This window comes from Pleurodeles waltl, chromosome 8 (assembly GCF_031143425.1).
Source record: "Pleurodeles waltl isolate 20211129_DDA chromosome 8, aPleWal1.hap1.20221129, whole genome shotgun sequence".
Classification (NCBI taxonomy): domain Eukaryota; kingdom Metazoa; phylum Chordata; class Amphibia; order Caudata; family Salamandridae; genus Pleurodeles; species Pleurodeles waltl.
Genome location: NC_090447.1, coordinates 28,436,348 through 28,457,796, shown reverse-complemented (window position 1 = coordinate 28,457,796; position 21,449 = coordinate 28,436,348). Strand labels below are relative to the sequence as shown.

The 21,449-nt window shown below is 43.2% G+C and overlaps 1 protein-coding gene across 1 annotated transcript in view; it reads left to right on the top strand.

The window, feature by feature from the left end:
* The window catches only part of DNHD1 (dynein heavy chain domain 1), a 337,397-nt gene that overhangs the window by 128,128 nt on the left and 187,820 nt on the right, over positions 1 to 21,449 (top strand). Inside the window, exons 16-21 of the mRNA XM_069203282.1 lie at positions 2,013 to 2,140; positions 9,429 to 9,627; positions 14,188 to 14,327; positions 18,125 to 18,341; positions 19,659 to 19,784; positions 20,887 to 20,984. Of these exons, the coding sequence (XP_069059383.1) occupies positions 2,013 to 2,140; positions 9,429 to 9,627; positions 14,188 to 14,327; positions 18,125 to 18,341; positions 19,659 to 19,784; positions 20,887 to 20,984 (908 nt within the window). The remainder of the gene's footprint in view (positions 1 to 2,012; positions 2,141 to 9,428; positions 9,628 to 14,187; positions 14,328 to 18,124; positions 18,342 to 19,658; positions 19,785 to 20,886; positions 20,985 to 21,449) is intronic.

Genomic DNA, 21,449 nt, shown 5'->3' with positions numbered 1-21,449 from the left:
ATAAAAGGCGTCTGGGAAATTAGTTTTCAGTTACTTGTTCCAGGGCATTATTGGATGTCTTTACTGCTAACTGAATCTCCCAACACTGCGCAAGTTCAATGTCTCCACCAAAATTAGGCTGTCAATCTGGGAACATTGTTTGCGAAGACATTCTTGCAATGTGAATACACGATTCATTCTTGTTATGTGAAAAATACTTGCTTATTATCAAGACTGCACCAAAGATTTGAGAGTTTCTGGGCAGATTCCAGTTTCAAGCGTCCCATAAACATGATAGCCATTCTTTATAGAGGCAATAGGAGGGATTGATGGTTGTTGGGTTATACTGAAAGCCAAAGTAAAGTTGACTGACCTGCTCGGGAGCCCATCTAATCAGGGGAAAAGCTGTCATGGCAGCATTGTTAGTAAATGTCCCCTTGATGGAAGCCTGCTGAGCAGTCAACTAGAAACCCTTTATGTTTTTCACCACTGTTTGAGCTCAGATACTAGAACTGATGTGAAGTTGGGCCACCAGTCCTTAAAAACAAATTTACGTAGATTCCCTCCTCAGCCCTGTGTTTCTGGAAGTTACTGCATTGAAGTCTGTTCTTCAGCATGTGACTCTGAGATGATTCCTTGCTGTTGAAATGAATATGATTTATCTATAGCAGTGGTCCTCTATTTGTTGTCAAGGTTTGCTGTTCCCACTCCAAAAACTGAATTAAAGATGCTTCCATCTGGTGAGCATTGTCCCATCGTGAATGAAAGTTCTGCTGCCCTTGGCTAATTCAGAATGCCTGATTACTATTTGAAACAGTCTTATTTAGTTTGAAACTCACAAAATATAAAGTTTGAACATGTTATAAAAATAAATAAATAAATAAATGTTCACATCAAGCCCAGTAGTGAGGGTTGTACTGGATCTTATGAGTCTGAACTCTTCATGGAGAACATTTAAGTAACCTCCTCATTTTATCCTCCTCCATTTGACTCCACACACTGCTGTACTAACACATCTGCTCCAGAGCTCTCGAGCCTCCCATTTCACCTTAGGACAGACATTGACTCCTGTCACGTTTGACATGACTCTTGAATGTGCTAGTGCAGAGACCCACTATATCCACCCTAAATAACCTCTTCATTTTTAAGATCTGTAGCCTTACACCTATCAACTGAATGATTGTGCTTTCTGCAGCCCCGTATTCCTTTTGTGTAGCATTTGTACCGAGGGGCATTCATTTCTCCTTCATCCACCTTTCTCTTTCGTGTGCCACCAGATGAACCTTTTGACCTGCCATTCATTTCTCCTTCGTCCACCTTTCTCTTTCGTGTGCCACCAGGTGAACCTTTTGACCTGCCATTCATTTCTCCTTCGTCCACCTTTCTCTTTCATGTGCCACCAGGTGAACCTTTTGACCTGTCATTCATTTCTCCTTCGTCCACCTTTCGCTTTCATGTGCCACAATGTGAACCTTTTGACCTGCCATTCATTTCTCCTTTGTCCACCTTTCTCTTTCATGTGTCACGAGGTGAACCTCTTGACCTGCCATTCATTTCTCCTTTGTCCACCTTTCTCTTTCATGTGTCACGAGGTGAACCTCTTGACGTGCCATTTATTTCTCCTTCATCCACCTTTCTCTTTCATGTGCCACCAGGTGAACCTCTTGACCTGTCATTCATTTCTCCTTCGTCCCCCTTTCTATTTCATTTGCTACCAGGTGAACCTTTTGATCTGCCATTCATTTCTCCTTCGTCCACCTTTCTCTTTCATGTGCCACCAGGTAAACCTTTTGACCTGCCATTCATTTCTCCTTCATCCATCTTTCTCTTTCGTGTGCCACCAGGTGAACCTCTTGACCTGCCATTCATTTCTCCTTCGTCCACCTTTCTCTTTCATGTGCCACCAGGTGAACCTTTTGACCTGTCATTCATTTCTCCTTCGTCCACCTTTCTCTTTCGTGTGCCACCAGGTGAACCTTGTGACCTGTCATTAATTTCTCCTTCGTCCACCTTTCTCGTTTGTGTGCCACCAGGTGAACCTTTTGACCTGTCATTCATTTCTCCTGGAGAGAAACGAGTCACTTCCCGGCTGGAGGTCTGGAAGCTTTTTCGGAGAGTGACAGAACAGCTCAACACATGGAAGAACCTGCCCTTTGCCAAGGTATGTCTGTCCTTCATGGCTATATTGCCTAAATGGAGCAAATGTAAATCTGTTTCTTAACACAACTTCCTCTTAATCTCAACTCTTGATCGTAACAAGGTGGCAGGTATCAACTGTTTATTCAAATTAGCCACTCAAGCAATATAATGTGGTTTTCCTTATTTATCCCCCATGGGAATCTTCCCTAATTTAATGAACACCGAATGACTCTTCATGGAGAATAACAGAATGTGTCACTTTTACGTCCGGCTAAAGAGAGATTAAGGCGTAGTGTTCCAGAGGTCATGTAATAACAAAAAAAGCTCTGAACACCACTGCAGAGGAAGGGACTTTGACTCCGCCCCTGTATTGATGATCTTCTTCTCAGCAGCTCATCATTCCATTGGTCAGCATTTGTGTAACTCTGTATAGAGGGAAAGGGGGACTGTTTCTTGTCATCCTTTGTTTTGGGGACATTCAGGACAGCCCCTGCTGCAGCGCCACGAAATCCTAGCTATTACTTTAAACTGAATAGTGGATTTTGCGCAAGAGGTCAATGGATCAAAGCAACAAAGGATTGAGGGGATGTCATCAATGGGCAATGTGATTATCAACAATAAACAATATATTTAGAATTCTGAACCTCAAACAATAACCACACAAGTTTATTAAGAATTATGAATTTATTTCCCTAGATTAACAATGCTAATGTCACAAAAATAACTCTCAAGCACAAGTGATAAGCATATAGAATCAATAGTGGCGGATTAGATCGTCTTATACATCTGAGTTTAATCAAAACAATCAAGCAAATAATCTCCAGTATCATAACACTGATTAATAACACCGGGATTAGTAATAATGGTAAAGTATACATTAGTACAAACAATCAAAGAGTGTCAATATGAATCTTGAGCATTTGAAAGTTAATTCCCTCACTAACCACAAATTAGCATCAACATGTTGGATTTCACGTAAAAGAATTTAGAAACACAAATTTAGAAAAAAACATACTAACTTGGTTATTAAGGAAAAAAACATTACTTTTTATCATGCAGCATTGAAACTATATGTTGCAGCTGGTACCTGCAAAGCAAAAGAGAGACTTATAACAATGTGATTTCATACATTTACCCATAGGATAACAACATGCAGTTTACTTCAGCAAAGGGACACCATTAGGTAAGTCTTCAGAAATAGGTCTATTGATAGCTAAACCCACACTGCTAATACGACTCGAACCACTGTCAGGAACTCTTGAACTCCTCTCCCTCCAACTCCTAATCTCATTTTCCTTCTCTCAATCTGTCTGAATCTCCCTCTAGAAAATCCTACCCAGGTTGTTATACTAATCTTCAAAACGTTTATGATTAGTCAGTATATGCATCAGACTTTGACCTTCCCTCCACTGCTGTTAGCAGTATGTAGACTACACGGCCTGCCAGACGACTGGTTTGTACAGAGACACTTGTGGGAGTAAATAAAACACATCGACTGGAAGCCACAGCAATAGTGGAACACAATTTCGATGTGATCATCAGCTAGTCCAAAGTAAAACTGCATGCCGTGGTTTCAGAACTTTCCACTGGCGTAAGATCGATCCAGTCAGACATGTTCTCATTCAATGCCAGGACCGATAGAGTGGAAAAAAGCATATTTTTAAGCCAGACTTTTATTACTGAAAATTAGAACATTGAAATGTTGGAAGCTCCATTGAAGACAATAGACTGCTCCAGGTTTCTAAAGGCCAGTAGAAGCCGAGGTCTCCAACATCCCAATGTTCGTCTTTCACAGCAACCGCAGTAAACAAATCTCCTCGGGCTCTGTGAGGCCTTGTTTATTTATTTATTAGAACATTCTGCCCTCTAGAAGCAGAATGTTCTAATCACAGCTAGCCCTCCATAGCTCAGCTATACTGGCCAATAAAGACCTGTTGTCTTGTTACAGGCCATTGCCTTCGACTCGGGCCTCTAACACTGGAGCGGGCCTTTTATGGCTGATATAGCTCTCTATGGTTGCTCTAAAGCTATATGAACCCATGACCAGTACAGCGTCCAGCAGCTCTGAACAACCAGCAGCAACTGCTCATTCAGAAGCATGGACACCATTCTGGCAGTGGGATGTGAATCAAAAATACACACCGAGAATGTAGAACAAATAGACTGCATGAGATGGCCGGCTCGTGACCCAGTGTAAGGGGAATGTCACAGAGAGGTAAAGCACTCTTACTGCCATTACTTCCCACAGATTTCAAGAAGCCGATGAGAATGGGGCCTTAGGATCTACTTCTAACAAGGCAGTAATCTCACTAATGCCAAAGGCAGGCAGAGTAGGCAGGCCCGTATCCCTCAGCAATATGGACATAAAAACATTGGCCAAAGCCTTGGTCACCAGATTGCAAGAGTTGAGCCCTTCAATGTCAAGGGGGCTTTGTGCGGGACAAATCTCTCTAAACCATATGAGAACTTTATTCCATCTATTGTGGTTGACTAGAGAACAGGAAACAGAAATCCCAGCCCTCTCATTGGGTGCAAAAAAAAGCTTTTGACATTGTTGAATGAGGATATCTTTTCCACACACCCCTTGAAAGGGTTGCACTGGTCCAGAGCTTCATTAATTACTTAAGTTGGCTAGACAGCTTCCGAACAGCTTACACAAATTGTGGAGGCCACCTCTCCAGACAGCTCCAAATCAAACTTGGGACACGCTAGGGTTGTCCCTGTGTCCTCTGCTATCTGTTGGCTTTGGAGCACTTATGAACAGTGCTGCTCGTTTCCAAAGAGGTACAGGGTGCTACTGGCCAAATTAAAACACTCTTATATGCTGACGACACAGTATTGACATGGACAGACCTCTCTTTGCTGTTCCAACAGTGATGTCTATCATCCTATCCTAAAAGTTCTCTAGTTACAACATCAACTGGGACAAGCACTACCCACGACCAGATATATCACCAGGGAAGCACCAGTGGGTGCCCAGTACCATAGATCCAAAAAGGTGTAAAGTACCTCAGAATTAAAATTAATAGCGAACGGAAAACTGTGGTGGCTGTTAACCTTGAGCGTTTTACAGCTCAAACAAAGACAGATTTCTGAGATGGTCACAGTTAAATGATAGCACCACACTACAACTGTATATTCGGATTGCTAGGATTAAGTGGGATGCCCTGAATCACACGGACTCTGATATCAAGTGATTTATCTGAGGCGAGGCGAGGCTTAGATTGAAACCTCGGATATTGTGGGCACACACAAACATGGGTAATGGGAGTGGGAGGGTTGAGAATGCTTGACATGAAAAAATATACATGTGTTACTTTACAGAACATTTATCGCAACACGTTTCTTTCCACTGAAGACCACACATTCCCACCCACAGGGACCAGTACTGAGAGACCTTATAGCCCTGATCATTTTCTATTGACTTACTATGGCTGCACACTCAGTATGGCAAGCCCTGTCTAGTTATAAGATGCATTTGGCAGTAATGCTTCAGGCTACTCAGTTTTTACATATGTAGGATAACATCTGATTCCAGATTGGTAAAACAACAATTGCAGGCAAGGAATGAGAGACTGAGGGCATACACACTGTAGATCATACACTCCTTAATGGTCAGTTCCAAGAGTTTAGGGCTATCTGACGTGAATATGGGGTGACATGAAGAAATCCCTGGTGCTGCAGAAAGATGTAGAACTGCTTCTGTAACAGACCGCTCCTGACAGCGGTAGAATTCCCAACATCACCCTTTAGAAGGTATCTGAAAACATTTGGGGACAGATGTAGGAAGCATTTTGCATGGTGCAAACTGTGAAAATCGCAGTTTGCGCCATGCAAAATGCTAATCGCAATGCTCATTCACATTTTGCGAGTCGGAACCGACTCGCAAAATGTGAATGCGACTCGCAAATAGGAAGGGGTGTCCCCTTCCTATTTGCGACTCGCATCGCGATGCTAAATTGCTTTGTGACCGTGGTCGCAAAGCAATTCTCAGTTACCACCAGTGTCACACTGGTGGTAACCCATTCGCAAAAGGGGACCCCTTCCCCTTTGTGAATGTTGCCACAAATAGTTTTTCAGAGCAGGTAGTGGTCCAATGGACCACTGCCTACTCTGAAAAAACGAAACCAAATGGTTTCGTTATTTTTTTTTGTATTGCAACTCGTTTTCCTTTAAGGAAAACGGGCTGCAATACAAAAAAAACTGCTTTATTTAAAAAGCAGTCACAGACATGGAGGTCTGCTGTCTTCAGCAGGCCACCATCCCTATGAGTGCAGGGACTCGCTATGGGGTCGCAAAATGCGACCCACCTCATTAATATTAATGAGGTGGGTCTTTGCAACCCCATAGCGATTCGCAGACGGTGTCTGAGACACCGTTCTGCATCCGGATTTGCGATTCGGAAATTGCGAGTCGAACCGACTCGCAATTTCCGAATCGCAAATTCGGAAATTGCTATATCTGGCCCTTGGTCACATGAGAGGACCTTTTCTCTGGCCGTAGCAGGTTATTGAACGATACACTGTACTCCAAGCCAATAGAGATGCAAACAAGACTGACATGGCAAGCCATTTTGAACTGACATTAATCAGAAACTGACTGAGCAGAACGAATGGGCACACATTAGAGTGATCTGTGAATCTAGACGTAAATTTCTGTGTTTCAAAATCCTAGACCTACACCATTGGTAGTGGTCACCACATAGATTATAAACTGCTGGCTATTTATTTAGCTGCTTGTGCTGAAGATGCATGGCAGAATACTGTGACATTCCCGACCTTTGATGACACTGCACAACGCTAACCACATATTGCAGGGCAGTATGACTGGGATAAACCAGTTTACATCCCCTTCAGATTATACCCTTAGCACACCTTGCATTATTGCGCAATAAAACTGATATCTCAAATTTAGACCCTTACATACATGTGTGGCTCGCAACAGCCAAGTTATGCATTCTTTCCCCCTAGCAACAGGGCAATGTCCCGACGCGTGGTCAGTTGCTAGCGTACTCTACCAGCTTAGCTGTCGGCAAGCAGGTCGTTTAAAAAATAAATTACAAACTCTAAGCATTTGAGCTGCAGATTTAGGCAAAACTGATAGAACCTGCTTGATCAAAGAGTTACTCTTAAGATTATACCCCAAACTCCGACACATTGTTAAGCCATATGCCTTGTCCCGTGGTTATGATCTGCGTACTTTACCTGGACACAGGTGATATAGCTAAAGGAAGATGGTCAATTGTTCAGGGATTAGCTTGCACACAAGCTCAATGCATTGTACTAATCTTAACATATATATTGCTTGATTAGAAATTCATTTTCTCAGTCCAATGCACTCTTAGCTGTACGTTGCACTGTTTACAGTTTCCTAGTGGGACTAGAAAAACATTTTTACGAGTAACCGGTTGAGCTCTGTCTAACGGAGCAGAACCAGCATTCGCACTGTTAAGGTTCAGCCACCTACTGATTACCTTATTACAAAGCATAAAGATGTTTTGATAAATTTATTTTATGATATCAGATCAACCTGCAATGGACTTTAGGCAAAGTTAGGAGAGTGGGAAACACATTTAGCAAGTTATCCTGCAGCTAATTATTATTATGAACTATCTATTGGATGGGTACACCTGATGGTGACAGAATTAAATATTTGTATCAGCATGGACATGTTTGTTTCTAGAGGTGTCAGTGGAATTTTTACAGTTGCATGCACCTCGCTGGTCCTTCAACCCCCCTCAACCACTAACGCAGGTTAATTTCTTTAAAATATTAGACATTTACATAGTGTATTCCTGAGCGCTAGGTTTGTCTCTGCTGCCCGGTCAGTTTTAGTGTAGCCATGCTTCAGCGGCAGAAGAACAGGGAAGTTAGTGCCACAACAACCATTAAAGACATTTTCATGTTTTTGAGGGACATTCATGTCACAGGTTCAGACCTGTTTCCAACAAACAGACAATTTATAGAATAGATAAACCTAGAAACATTCATGTTGAACAATCAACCTTCTTGGTTTATCTTCCCCTCCAAGCATTCAATCCCACAATCCACTGCTCTTGACCTTTCACCATCTTCTAACTGTACTCTGTGGATCCTTTTTCTAACTGTTAATTTAGATTAAAAGGCGAAATGTGCATCCAGTGAACTCTTCTTCATTAAGTTGGGTTGTTGATGCTAGGTTACTCGCTGTTCCTATCCTGGTCAGTAGGACTAGAGATAGAGCAATCTGCCGTAACAACCAATAGACGTAGGCAGCACAAATGAAGTCCCCTGGGCGACCAGATAGACATTCCATCGGCACCTTGTGAGAGGTTACTTCTTTCTGGAATTAGACGGATCACGATGATTGAGAATGCTACGGTCAGTACACATTCTCCTGGTCTCAGAGTGAGGGTGATGCTCTCTGGCACCCTGGGGAGGTTGGGGCAAAGCAAACAGTTGAAAATAAATGCGTGGAATAGACTTTATTTACTGACCTCTGGAGATCAGTGGAGCACAGATGATGAGAATTAAATGCACATAGCTAATAGGATGCCTCTTGTGAGAAATAAGGAATGAAAATAAAAAATAAGAGGAGGTATACAGGCTGTTTAAGAGGTGTCCAAATCCCGGTCGATGTGTCAAAGGATCTGCTCTAAACCTGCCGTTTTTGTGGCACACCAAGAGCTTGTAGATGAAGCAGTCTTCTACATCCAAAGGCAACGTTAATCAAGACGGCAGGTTCTCTGTATGCAGAGAAACAGTAAATTAGTGGGATTGGCAGACTGTACAATTCACACAGTGGTGAGGGAGCTCATGGCGTCAGCACTGTCTCCCCAAACAACCTCTGCCTTCTGCCACCTCAGTGCCAGCAGGTAGTATGCCCCCCCCCCCTTTGGATTTTGGGAATGTAATGCATCATGCCCATCCACCACCAACACATTGAAGTCCTTTCTGGGTCTTAAACCCGGCAGACTTGTGGCATCTACCAGGGCAGCAAAGCACATGGCATCATGCCCTACAACCTGAACACAGCACAGGCTGGGTGGGTGGCACCCTAAGCTTGCAAGCTATTATGGCACCTGCTAGAGTGGAGGAGGACATGGCTCCCTAACCTTGGATCCCCACAAATGATCCTGCTGGGACCATGAGCCCTTCCGGCACCTGGGCAGGCTAGACCGGGCATGTCAGGGGTTAAGAGCAGCCTGCCAGGATTTTTTCTGTTATAGCCATTAAACAATGTAAAAGTAGCTTCCCATGGCAAGCTTCTTCCAGATGTGCAGCAGATGTTGTAGAAGTGGTAATCAATGTCCTTTTACATTGTTTTTTCAGTTTCACCCTGAAGGAGCTCAGCAGAAGCTAGAGGGCTGGCAGAAGGCATTGGCTTCAATGGAAGAGTCTCTTCCTGCCAAGGATCCTGTGTTCCACGCGTGCCGACAACTTGCGCAAGACTTTAGACAGTACCTTCCAGTGCTGGAGAGGCTGGCCAGCCCTGTGCTGAAGCAGAAGCACTGGAAAGCTATCTATGCAGGCAAGTGGTACTCGTGGATTGTAAAAAACATTCACTCAAAGTGACAGCAGACAGGGGACACCAGACAGAGCTCAGTTCTGCGGCCTACTGTGGAGATCCTCCGAAGCCTTCCGTATCCCTCTAGCTGTCATTGAGTGTTACTGCCCTTTGTGTGCTGTGGCTTTTCGAAGTTTAGTTAAGTTGCTGCTGCCACTTACATAGAAGTATCGCACCATGACACCAAGATACTCATTACAAGTGACATAGAGTAATACCATAATATCCCACAGTTACCATTACTAAGGGTTCCTGTAAACAAGGGTGCCTGGAAATAACAGGGTTTACATGTTTTTAGAATTAACAGGAGACAAAGGTTTACAAAAGCCAGTGGATAAAGACTGGTGTGTGGGTAGAAGGTGTGTAAACTGCAGACCTAGAGGTGAAGGGAACGGAAGGAAGGGAGAGGTGTTCTCCGCCTGTGGAGGTGGTGGGTCAGCTGATGTCTGTGGAGAAGAGTTTTTTGCTCTTTCCCGAACAACAAAAGTGTGCTGTCAATCTAAGGTGTCAGTTTGTTCCAGAAGATAGGGGCATATTAGGAAGAAAAGCTGTATTCTATTTTTTTCTTGTTTTCATCTTTTCTTCTTCAGGTTTGTGTTCCCTGTATGGCAGCTGTGGCTAGAGAAGAAGAGGTCTTCTTGCCGAGATCCTTATATGTGCTGACCACTGGAATGATTTGATTCTAACATGAACTACATAGGCAATGAGACGCTGTCCCTTTAAAGCCCCAGCCCTGCCGATCCCACAAATACTGTTCAAGCCACAATCCACAGTTCTGCTGAGCCAGAAGGGATCTGTTTGGAAGTATCCTCAATTCTTGGAGGGGTCCAGGACAGATGTATTTGTGCCAGCTGTTAAAAATGCTTATGGTCTTTTGTTTAAAGTCAACACAAAAGGATGATGGACGGAGTGCTGAACAATGCAAACACTCACCCCCAGTCACAGATCTGGGTTTAAACCATTGTTCTTTTGCTCACAATGCCACCCCAGTTTGGACCCAGCCATATGCAAATCAGTCTTGACCCTGTTCCTCATGGGAACAGTCTATCCCGAACTGCCAGGCCAAGTCCTCCCTGGACTGGAAACAAGCATCCTGGGACCGGTTTCAGGATATCACCCTTCATCAAACAGTTGTTTAAAGTCACATGACATCATATGCCTCCAAACACAACTTACAGTCAGTTTTAGTTATGCCATTTACAAAAAGATGTGGTCATCTTGTCGGAAAATAAGGCAATGGAAAACATTTCTATTTGACCTAGTGTCTGATTGAAAGAAAAGCTCCCGCTAGAGACGTGATACCTAACCTAGATCTGAAATATTTGCTAAGGTTTATCGAAAAGAAAAAATTTAGTATTGCCCCTTCAAAAGATGTTTCCCTTCATTGCAAAAGGCAAATATGTCTGTACAGTACATTTGCAGGATGCCAGTTTCCACATTCCAAAACTGGCATGTCACAAGAAGTTTCTCATGTGTCAATTAGAGCCTGTGGGCCTAATTTAGAGTTTGTAGCACAAGGTACTCCTTTGAAAACACTAATGAAAATGTTAAAATGTTGGTGGACTGCTGTCAAAACCAATAGCGACCATCCACCAAACATTGTGTATCTTGGAAATCTCCATGATGGTGGATTCTTTCAACATACAGAGATGACCTCAGGGCCGGCAGTCATCTTTAAATCTGGCAGATGGTAGTCCATCAGTGTGCAGAGGTCCTGTCCTCTGCTGCCTTGGGGAATGAAGTAACGTCCGCTAAAGTTAAAATCGGGATTTCTACCTTAACAGCTCCCAGTTGTGCCACTCAGGGTTAATTCAGCTCTGAAAAGGTTCTCCAAATGTAAGGCATCGGTCTCCAGCCACCAAAGAAGTCAAGAATGTTATGTTAACTGTTATTTGGAGAACTTAAATATCTGAAATAATCCACCTCGTTTCTTAAAGTTGCAATCCTTGGAGGCCATACCACCCCTGCTGCAAATCCTAGATCTTTCAGTGAATTGAGAGAGTCTTCCCATTCCATCAGCAAATGTATCACACCTAAAGCAAAGGGCGCGTCTGCCAATAAAGGCAGAGCTATTACTGCTAGAGACCAAGGCGTCCTGTAGGTATTTAGTGCCAACTGAGAGGTTGCTTTTAAGACCCCTCCAAGGGTGTGTCAGCTGTCAGTGGGTACATGTTTAAGGAGACTGGGGGTTTAACTCATGATCACAGAGAAAGTATTTCTCCCAGAGCTTGTGGGTCTTGAGAACACATCATAGAAGGCGTGACCTTCATCGAACACCATACACAGCATCAACGTTTACAGAGGCTTCTCCTCAAGGTTGAGGAGCCCAAATGTGAGCAGATACAGTCAAGGCTCCTAGGCAGCAAAGATGTTCCATTATAAACTTTTGAGATCGAAGCAATGCATCTCGCTTGGAAAATGCCTTCCTGCCTGTAGCTTAACACAAGCTGATTCTCCTTCTGATGCAGAACAAAATTAGCATCTAATATATCAATAGACGGAAGAACAAGATCTTGTCCCTGGCTGGGGAAGTTCCATCTCTGTGGAAGATGGAGCTGTTTGTAACATCAGTTTATCTTCACAGAGAACAAAACACTCAGTAGGGATTCTCTGTGCAGGATGAAACACAAGCATTTGTGGTTTCTGAAATGTCTTTGCTGCTTTTGTGTCGTGTAGTTTTCCAGAAGGCAGTTTATTTGCCTCAACGGAAAACAACAGCTCGCGATGCATCAGCCAAATGAAACCATACTGAAGTACACCGAGCAGAGAGTACCACTCTTCATATTCTCACTAAGGCCAGTTTCACAAAGATAACGTATACTTGTGAGTACGTTTGCTACTTGTAGCTATTCACTAAATCTGAGTGTAAACATACTCCAAAGGTGTAACTTCCACGTCTCCGAATAACTGGAGGGCCCAGGGGGCTACTCAGAAACACTGGGCCTGATTCACACAGGAAACTGAGGCTTTTAAGGAATTTACACTTGGTATTTGGTGAATGCCAACAGTTGTAAACATACTCTAGAAGAGTAAAGAGTAAATTACACAAGAAAACTTACACAAGTAGATTTACCCACAAGTGTAATTTACCTTTGTGAATAACCCTATCAGTTTGTGAATGGCTGCAGGGCCCTTCAGTTTGGTGGAGACGTGAAAGTTATACCGTTGGAATACATTTACAGTCGGATTTTGTGAATAGATAAAAATAAGTAAACTTACTCAAAAGTGTAAATTACTCAAATGTGTAAGTTACCTTGGTGAATCAGGCCTTTAATTTTTAAATCCCCACTCTCTCTCTGTTGTAGACTGCACAATGATATGACATTAATCAGTCAAACACCTCGAACATCAAGTTATAGAGTCCAAAGCACATGTTTAGTGAGAGTTTACATTGTGGTATATAAAATGTGAATGGACTGCAGCGCTACAATATACGAGTGTATCACTACAAACGTCACTGACACCTGTAGTACAAGGTATACAAAGTAAATAGTATACATCAAATTTACTGCATAAAAATCATGGTCATTTAAAACAAACATCATTAAATAACTTATGTTGGAAAATATTTTAATGAATGAAAAACACAAAGAGCCTCAGTATAGTGTAGCACAGTTACAAGAAGCTTGGTAGAAGGTGGGAAACTAGAAATTCACGTGGGATGCGCATAAGGGGTCTTTCCACTCACACCTCACACCTCACAATGAGAAGGAGGACTATTATTTGAGGAAGTGCAATATTTAAAGACCACAACAATTATTTACATCATCAGTCCAGCACATGACAAAAATAAGTAAAGTAGACATGTCAGTGGGTGGCAAACAATGCAGACGTTAATGCAAGGGTCACAGTTGAGGATCCCCCCGTCCCAATTCATTAGAAACACTTTTTGTACCAGCAATGTTGTTGAGATTTTTGAGCTAATAGGCCCGATTATGAATGCCCCAGTTAATTGCGATATGTTCTTCATTAACTCCTCTTTGGTGGCACACATTTCACTCCTCGGTCTTCCGCTGGTAGATCCGCACAGTGGACCTGAGCTTTACTATAAGGTTTTGTAAATAACTCTGACATCACTTTTTTATTTGTCCCCCCTTGTATATTATAATGTCATTCTCATTAAATGTCTCTCTTGGTGGCTGTAATAATTACCCCAAATGCACCCTTTCATAGTGGCATTATAGGCAAGCTACCGCAGTCCTGAAATACTACTGGAATCTAGAAGTGTCTCCTAACCCCGCAGATGCGCAAGCTACCATGATGGTGTCCCACCACTCTACTGACACCGGCGCCCCTGGAAGGCATCACAGTCTTGGAATTATGGTTGTCTGTAGAGTTGAATAATAGCTGTGTCTACCTGCCACTCCTGGCCGTCGCGTCCATTCAGAGGGATGCCATCTACTAGTTGGTAGAGCTCTGTCCCGTCTAGCAGAGGGCAAGACTGATTTGTGTATAGTTGGTCTGTTTTTAATGCAACATATGAGTTAAAAGAGTACAATGAAACATGCCAATCTTAATTACCAGTGGTTCAGAGTGATCAGCAGCTGATGTACAATATTCCCTCTTTTGTAGTGATGGGTGAAGATGACCCAGGGGACCTGCAGTTAACTCTCTCGGATCTACTTGTGTTGCCTTTGCTGTCGTACAGTGATGCTATTGCTAAGGTCAGTGCTTCCTTATTTCATCTCCTAATTTCCAGTGAATTTGTATAAACTTGGGGGTGGGTTTAAGAATGTTTGCATGTGGCCCTGGCACACAATCAAGCTGCCTATTGGCACTGGAATGCCAGTTCCACCAAAAATTGTTTTTTTAAAGTTAGGCCATTAAGGGCTACATAAACCTACTTCGATGCTGCTCAAACCCAAAATGCTTTGCTGTACAAGCAGTTATACAAATACTCATTGCTTTCTGCATCAAAGATTACCTAACATTGGAGTGTGTCTTTAGTGTAGGTGACTCAGCTAAACCAGCTTTCTCTTCTGCCCTTATGTTTCTCTACCAACCATCCAAACACATCACTGCTTTCTCAGACACTTTCCTTGATTCTGTTTTTGATATCACAATTGATCGTCAAAATCTATATAATTTGGAAGACATCACCACCTGGTCAGGCAAGCGTTCACTGTGCCAGACCACAATGTCAAAGAAGGAAATTGCCCATTCACTAACTAAAGTTCTCGGCCTCTACCAAGTAGTCACTGGATCCACTCACTCGCTCAATGCACCGATACCCTCAAAAGGACCTATCTCACTTCCAGGAAACAATTTTACATCCTGGAGTGATCAACGTCGACCTTAAACCCCCTTTAAATCCCTCTTTCACTGGCCACACAAGTTCATTGAAGATCCTCAACCAAGACCCCTTATGGCCCGAGCTATCAGCTACGCTGTCAGTTGACCCTCTGATGAATGTCGAACAGAAGAATACCTACCGGATCTTCTTATAATAGTGAGTACATACACAGACACTATCTGGACATGTGTATTCAGCTTAGCATAAAGGGGCCTGTCCACTTACTCAACAAAGACTGGGCGTGATTTTAACAAGAGGTCACAGTGTGCTAGAAGACCCAAAGTTGCATGACTTCTAACAGCGACGGCATTCGTGCTCACTGTTCACTTTATCTGATTGTGTGTGCGCCTTACCAAAGATAATGAGTCAATTTTTGGCTTATTACGTGGCCAGATTCAACGAGAGATCAAATATAGTAATATTGTTTAGACATAATATAGACCCCTTGCCCTGTACATGCAACACACAAACATCTGTGATACATGTAAGATCTTGTGTAAAGTAATACCAACTAGGATTTAGAATCTGATTATCGGATGGTTTACAGAGACCAGTCCAGTTTATACCAGGTTAAAGATCAGGAGTAAACATAGGCGGCTGCTCCACATCGGCAGTTAAACAAGGAGTTATGACGATGATCTGTGATAGCCTTTGTGAATACCGAAAAAGCCTTTGACTTTATGGAATGAAGAATCTTGTTGCAGATAACATTGTTCCTCAACTTATAGCATGGCCCCAGAAGTTGTATCATAAAATTATGCCCAGTTTTAGACCTGTGACGATCACTGCAGAATCCTAGGCGATAGGGGGATAGGCCCATTGTTCCTACTGTGTTTTGCTGTAATGGTGCAAACCCTTTCCTTCATCCTAAACCATACAGGCGATGGGAACAGAAACGCATCACCGAATAATGTCTGGCTGCAGACGGATTCACGGTGTATGTGAAAACCTCTGTCTCAAGTCCTGCTGGAAATGGTGAAAGCTCTGGTGTTCTATGTCAGTTTGCGACAAGGCATGCCAGTTTCATTCAAAACTTTGGTTAAGGCCGCTGGGGTAAATTTACTGCCTCTGTCTTTAGAGGGACATGCTTTAATATAGGATCTAGTCTGTTCCGCACCACATGAATCCTCACTATTAGTCGAGTAGCTTTGAGTAAAAATATAATACAACCCCGGCTCCCATCTTTATACCAGAGCCTTCCCTGTAAACAAATAAGAATTTCTTCCAGAAGCTGGACTCACCGTCTTAAACCTAGATGTAGTGCCTCCTACACGTAAGATATCATAGGAGGGCTTAGACGTACCACATGGCAGCCGTTGCATAGCTCCTTTTTACTGTCCAGTGATGGCACGTAGAAGGCACAGAGGAGTGCGCTCAGAACCTAGAGAGATTCTCTTTAAATGGGTACACAGTAGGAACAGGCCACCAAGATTCATCAAGGTAGCCCAAAGGCTATGGAAGGGGGTACGCTGCTAGTTTGGATGCACTGAGGGCCCCCATGGGGAGGGCAGTAGTTTACCCCGTTACCCAGACACACTCAGCTAGCAGGCTGGAAAGTGAAAGTGTAGAACACGTGAAGACTTATTGGAAGTAGAGAGCTTCTGACTTTGGAACAGGGTCAGCACAGCCTTGGTCCTCTCCAATCCACGCGTTTTACTAAGATATTGACAGAGTGAGTACACGTGGCTGTAATAATCCCAGCTAGTTCCCTCCCTTGGAGTTACCGCTACCTAGGGGTCCAGGTAATTTCAGAGTGGGGGTGATAATGGACATTACACATTGTTGGGGAATAACATTGGAGAAACCAGATTTACAATCCCAGTTCCTGCATGTTTCTCCAGTGTCCTACCTGACACTTCGCCTGCTTGCAGTGGACCCCCGCTCCCCAGCGGTGTTACCTCTAAACTTGTAATTCTGATGGAATGATGTTCCTGGTGCCATTGCAATGGACTGGTCTCTGTAATGAGGGCCTCTGCATGCACTTTTCTGCTGGGTAAGGCGCCCACACCAGTGTCCTTTCCCCACTGTGTAAAGATCTGCTGTCAGCAGCCTCCGCACTGAACTCTGGGGGACAGGAAAGGGACCATAAAGTTTCTAGGGTTTGAGAAGTTAGGTGCCTCCTCTGTAAATTAATGAAATAAAAAAAAATTCAGGGACTGTAGCTTCTAAGAACGTTCTTTATAATGTTCAGTTAGCCATGTTGTAATTAAAAGTAGGAATATGTGTCTTAGATCGAATTTGTTCACAAAATGGGAGGTTTTCTCTTCATAAAGCACGTTGAGATCCCACATGTGTGTGAAGACATTTGGGGTTTATGTGTTCAGTGAAGAGACCAAGTATGAAGAACCTAGATCTGGAGTATGTAGCTTTTCACTGCAGGGAAGTGACGTTTCTACCTGAATTCATCATGTTAATAAGGTTTAACAGTTTTTTTTTCATTTCCAATTACCAATCTGTCTAATGAAAGAAGCAAAAATTGTCCTAGTTTTTTATTTTAGTGGGTGAACTTTTTCCAAAAACAATACATATTTAGTTCCAGAAGCTCAGCACTTGTACAAATAACACAAATATCTGTCAAATCAGGTGTACTCGAATAAATATGCAAAATGAATTTCCAAGAGGATTGACAACCAATTGTAGTTTGAGGGGAAACCACTATTCCATAAGGTGGCGCCTCCTTCACTACATTCAAACCTTAAGTTCGAAAAAAATCTCACAAATTGACAATATCAATACATTTGTAAAATAAAAAAAAATCAGAATTCAGTTTAACTGAAGGCACCTGGTGATTTCAATACTTTTCCAAAATCCCAGAGAACAAGATGAAAAAAAGAGGTAATTTTCAGTTTTTCACGTCAACCCAACAATCTCATTTATGAGTCACAGCTGCTGCACACAGGGCTTCTGGTTCTTCTACTCTGCAGGAGCCCTTTACTCCAAGGAAGGCAGTCGTTAGCTGACCCATGCGCCCTGGTCACAATATGAGTGCTATAGCTTGTGGACCACTGTACCTTGTTCAGGATAGAGATCCGCCCCAGTGCCTTGAACCAGCGAAGGTTCCCATCATTCATGCCTGCTCCACCCTGCGGTGGCTCAGCATTCACAGTGTCTGACATCTCATACTTTGTTCTTTTCTCTTACCAAAACCTTTGCTCTCCTGGATGGCAGATCTGGCGCGGTGCAATGGCAGAGATGTCCTGTCTGCAGACTCTGCAAAAGCTGCAGGCCACATGGCAGGAGCAACACTTTCGGCTAGCAAAATTCCTCCTCAACATCCGCCGAAGGGACCCTTCCCCTGACCCTTCTCGAAGACCCTCCAGCGGACGGATCCGCGAGCCAGAGGAGGGTCTGTTCTCAAAGGACACCGGGACCTTTATCTTGATTGGTGAGTGATCACAGTAGGGTGGATGGGTGGTGGAGACTGTCTACATCCATCACTGGCGGTACTCGTGTGTTTCACAGCCTATTCCCAGTTTTATGTTATAATTGTATTACTATCTTTTTCACCATTCTTTTTATTTTATTTCAGTTAAAAAAAACAAACAGAACACTGCCAAAGTAAAAGGCTCACTGAGTCCCATAAGTCAATACAAAGTACCATAATGTGACACATCCCCACCCCACCCACTTGCCAAATGTAACTCAACAGCACTGATCCCACCATCCGTCCCATGCTGTATATTTGCACAGGCAGCCACATGCTTTCTAAATAACTTTTTGTAAATACCTCTGACCCACTCTCCATTGTAGGGCTTTCAAACCCAATCCAGCGCCTAGCAATGTCTTGCTCTTCCACCAACAACTTATTGCCACAAGACGTTGGGTCCCATGGAATCCACCCCTCACTTTCAGTGTCCAAGATCTAGTGCTTGGGGTTAGGTTCTAAGGTGAACTCTATTTTGTTTCTCACAATCTGAATGTATTTTGATTTTGACCAATTAACCCTGGTGCCCGAAGCCTCCCTTAGATGTTTAATAGATCCATCAGCCTGGGAGTAGAACATTATGGGTGCTGCAAGTATTTAAGTAGGGCATCTGCGTAAAGTGAAACGCTTTTCTTGTGGCCCGAGCACCACTTAATCCCCCACAATTAAGCATCTGGCTGGATCCACGCCACCAGTGTCTCCACACTCCGCGAGAAGAGGAATGGGGAGTGGGCCGTCCTTGCCTCGTGAAATGGAAATTCCATCACAAACAGAGAAATCAGGAACTGGCAAGAGTGAGATAAAGGGACAGCAGTGTCTGGCAGTGGATTAGAGAGGCCTGAAGTGAATTCAACACTACAAGGCCTCAGTATTTGGTGCACTGATGTTGAATTGCACCCGCCGCGGTCTCCGAGCAGAGCTTTGGGTACCAGCACTCTTTCTTTTACAAATTAAGCGCTGGGTCTATATTAGCTGTACATTGTTAGAGAGCATTATGTAGAGGTGCCAATGTATGCATTTGATTAAGAAGACTAGCACAGTTAAAGTATTAGGGCCTAAGGATTGATTATAGAGAATGCACAATTGTAGAGTTTACATGTCTTCTTCATTGATTTTATCCCGCTCTTTCTTTCATAGTGTGGTTAATTTGTTTCCTTGATTTGTCATCCTCGTCTCTTTCTCCTACATGAATTCACAATGTCCTCTGGTTTGTCTTTGCCTCCTTCCCTGCCATGCTGGAGTTGGATTTACCTGTTGTCCCTCTCTCTGCCTTCATAGACATAGACAAGCTGAGGCTCCTCCTGGAAGACAGCCTGATGACCCTACAGATGCTGCACTACTCCCCCGACGCTGCTGGCCTCCGGCAGGAGGTGGAGGGCTGGACGAGCACTCTCCAGGACATCGGTGAGACTCGAGAGCGGCTTTGGGGCTCTGGGCAGTGTACCTACCACTTCTTCTCTCTTGTACGTGCTTCACTTCGGAGCCTCGACTCATAAACAGGCAGAGGTCTGTGTGTGAGAGCTGAAGGTCAAGTGTTTAAACTTTGGAGGGAAAAGTCAACCTTTTATCCTTCCAAGCTTGGTGGAATCAGTATCATTGAGTTGGACCACTAAAGACATCTGTTATGTAGCAGTGGCATATGACATGACATGACAAATGTGAGTGGATACAAAATTTAAATAAGCTATCGTTACATTTTAAGCTGGTACCTATGAAACTTGGAGCCATCAGCAGAGAAGCTCACTTTTTAAAGCAACAACGATCCTTCAATTCCAGTAAGATCAAATATATGCAGTGCCAGTCCACCAACAACCAAGGCATTAAATTTACTTTCTAATTTTAAATGAGTGTTTTGATTTTGGCAATTTAATCATCAGACTTAAACATGTGATGCTGTCATTAGAATTCTAGCTTATTGAGCTCTATAATTATTTAGGTGCCATCAGGTCCTGAGCATTGGAATGTCTGCTTGCACTTTTCAGCAAGGGTGCAGCCTCCTAGCAGGGCATTGCTCCTTTCCATCTCAAGCACCAAACTCAACAGAGGAGAAGATGCTTTCCTGCTGCTCAGTGCCACTGAGGCTGATAGCGGACAGGCCTTTGTGTGATGGATCTCATCGGCTCTCGTGTATTCTGGGGTGCCAAATGAGCAGTTTACTCCCAATTGAGCCTTCTCCGCAGATGATTAGAGAATAGTTTGTGCTGATCACATCTTACTGCAGGTTTCCACCTTGACACGCAGAACAAATGGTGGTGACGGTCTTGATTGCTCCATTATGTAATGCAGTATGGCTTCACTAAAGTAATACAGTAAAGCTGATTTACTCTAAAATAGTGGAGTGTGCCACGTGTGATAATTTAATGGCCACACAATTAACAAGGGAATTGCTTGTAGTAAGATTTGAGGAGGCCATTAAGTCCTTCAAAAACCTGCAAAAGCTGTCCGCCTTTATGATCACCTCTGTTATCAGATCCCACACTGCCTCATTCTTGTCATATTCCAACAGGGCTGTTCTTGGATTTGTGGGTCACCTTCCAGCAGAAGTGGATTTTCTTGAATAAAGTGCTGCATGAGATGGACGTTCCTTTCCCGCGTTCAGAAATGGTAAGTTGGGTCTGATTATCTCCCTCTCTGCGATGCTATGTGGGAACCTTTTTTTGTTTTTATTCTCTTTAACAGTGGTGTCAATCTGTTGAACCCAAAATCCTATGTCTGCATCAATGGCTTACTCAAAGGAACACGTATAAAGCACGTAAACAGCACCAAAAACTATTTAAGAAGAAATTGACAAGACACTCAGGAAATCCAACACCAGTTTATATAAATAGACTGTAGTTTTATGTATTGTTAGACACCACAACAAAAAAAGATCCACTGGAAGGTTCCAGAGGCATAGAGTTTACAAGGTATAGTAAATGAAAGCTTTCCAGTCAACCCTGAAAAAGCATTGGCAAATTCAACAAATTTGACACTTAGAAACGTTTTCACCAAAAAGTTGGGCTAGTTGTATTGATGTCACTTAGACTTCTTTAGGCGACCAACTCCTGTAAGGAGCCTTTTAAGGGGACC